The sequence below is a fragment of the Geospiza fortis genome, unplaced genomic scaffold (assembly GCF_000277835.1).
Source record: "Geospiza fortis unplaced genomic scaffold, GeoFor_1.0 scaffold1254, whole genome shotgun sequence".
Taxonomy (NCBI): Eukaryota; Metazoa; Chordata; class Aves; order Passeriformes; family Thraupidae; genus Geospiza; species Geospiza fortis.
Genome location: NW_005054817.1, coordinates 32,453 through 34,113, shown reverse-complemented (window position 1 = coordinate 34,113; position 1,661 = coordinate 32,453). Strand labels below are relative to the sequence as shown.

Sequence of the window (1,661 nt, the reverse complement as noted above, 5' to 3'; positions counted from 1 at the left end):
GGGCGTCTGCCCCAGCGCGGGAAGGGTCCCTCGGTGCTCAGCACCCTGGCGGGGGGCGCGGGGGCCGCCGGGCAGAGCCCTGTGGGACAGAGAGCGGTGTCAGTGGGGCACGGTGCTCCCGGCAGCCTGCCCTGTGTGCTCAGCCAGCTCTCCCTGCCTCCAGGGGCTTTGCTCTCTTGGCACCACTGCTGGCAGGGGCTCTGAGGTGAGCCCACAGCTGGCTGCAGCACCTACCCAGGCCTTCCGGGGGCTCTCCGGGCATTCAGCTTCATTGGGAGCACCTGTGGAGAGCGGGGGAAGAGGATCAGTGCCCGGTCCTTGTCCCCCTTTGTCTTGGGGCAAGGTGTGTGGGACAGAAATATCTGGCAGAGCCCCACAGCTGGGGAGGCTCCCAGCCCCAGTGGGGCTCCCAGTCTGTGGGGCAGCCCCCCAAAGGGCCCACCCAGCAGAGCCATGGGGCAGCCCCTTCCCTGGGCCTGGCTGCCCCCAGGTCCCTCCCTGCTGGTGCCCCTGGTACCTGCAGAAGTGCCATGTCCTGGAGCTCCTGCCCGCCTCGCCGGGCCTCCTGTGGTTCGTGGCTGGTGCTCAGCGCTGCCCGGGTGCCCTTGGGCACAGTCCCTGTGTGACAGAGGAGACAGAGCTCAGCCCTGCTGGGGTCACCGGCTGGGCTGGGGCCATCGTGGGGCACAGGGGCACAGCCTGGTGGCACGGTGCCCTGCAGTGTCCCTCCCTGCCAGCTTTGCCAGGGCCAGGACCCTCCCCACAGCCCAGCACCGAGAGGTGGCCCTGGCAGTGCCCAGTGCCAGGGGAGGATGGGATGGGCACAGAGCTCCATCCCAGCTCGTGCTGCCCGTGCAGAGGGCTCTGCCCCAGCTCCAGCCAAGCTCCTGCCTTGGTGTCCCACAGCACTGGTGTGACCATGCTGGCCAGGCTTAGCCAGGAGTGAGGAGCTGGGGACACAGCTGTGCCCTCTGAACTGGGCGTGTCCTGGGGCATGGGACATCTGCTCAGCCAGGGGAGCTGGGGGGAAAAGGAAGGTGTTTGGGGCCTGGCTGCAGTGGACAGCCCTGAAGGAACACACCTGAGTCGCCCCAGTTTCTGCTCACCTGGTTAAAATCTTTATCCCAACCCAGTTTCTTCCCCATCCCACAGAAGAAGTGAGGTGGGGGGCACACTGCCCACTGGGGGGAAGCCAGGGCCAGACCCTGTGGGAAATGGGACCCTGCAAGCAGGAGCCTCTGCTGGGCAGGATGGGCCACAGCCCCTGCTGGCTTCACCTGGACTAAAGCAGCACAGCTGGTGCCAGCAGCTGCTGAGGGCGTCACTGGGGCCTGGCAGACCCCTGACCCCAGCAGGGACACAGGTCTGGGCTCCCAGGGTGTGGCCAGGCTGCAGAGGGACGCGGGGAAGGAGGGGGAGGGTGGGACAAGACAGGGCAGCAGGGTCTCCACCCTATCCCAGCTCCAAGCAGGCTCAGCTCCTTCCCTGCTGCCTGGGGTGGCACAGCCAGCCTGAGGGCACCAGCATGGCCCTTGGAAGGCAAGGCCGGGGCTCAGAGCATCCCCGTGCAGACACAGCAGTGCTGACAGTGCTGGGCCCCTTGTAGGTGGGGAGAAGGTGGTGGGAGAGCTGGGGAAGCTCTGGAGTGGCCAGGCTGAAGC

The 1,661-nt window shown here is 67.2% G+C and overlaps 1 protein-coding gene across 1 annotated transcript in view; it reads right to left on the bottom strand.

Moving 5' to 3' along the window:
- AGBL5 (ATP/GTP binding protein like 5) overlaps positions 1-1,661 on the bottom strand; it is a 17,276-nt gene that overhangs the window by 5,228 nt on the left and 10,387 nt on the right. The window contains 3 exon segments of the mRNA XM_031065507.1: positions 5-79; positions 235-281; positions 518-650. Of these exon segments, the coding sequence (XP_030921367.1) occupies positions 5-79; positions 235-281; positions 518-650 (255 nt within the window).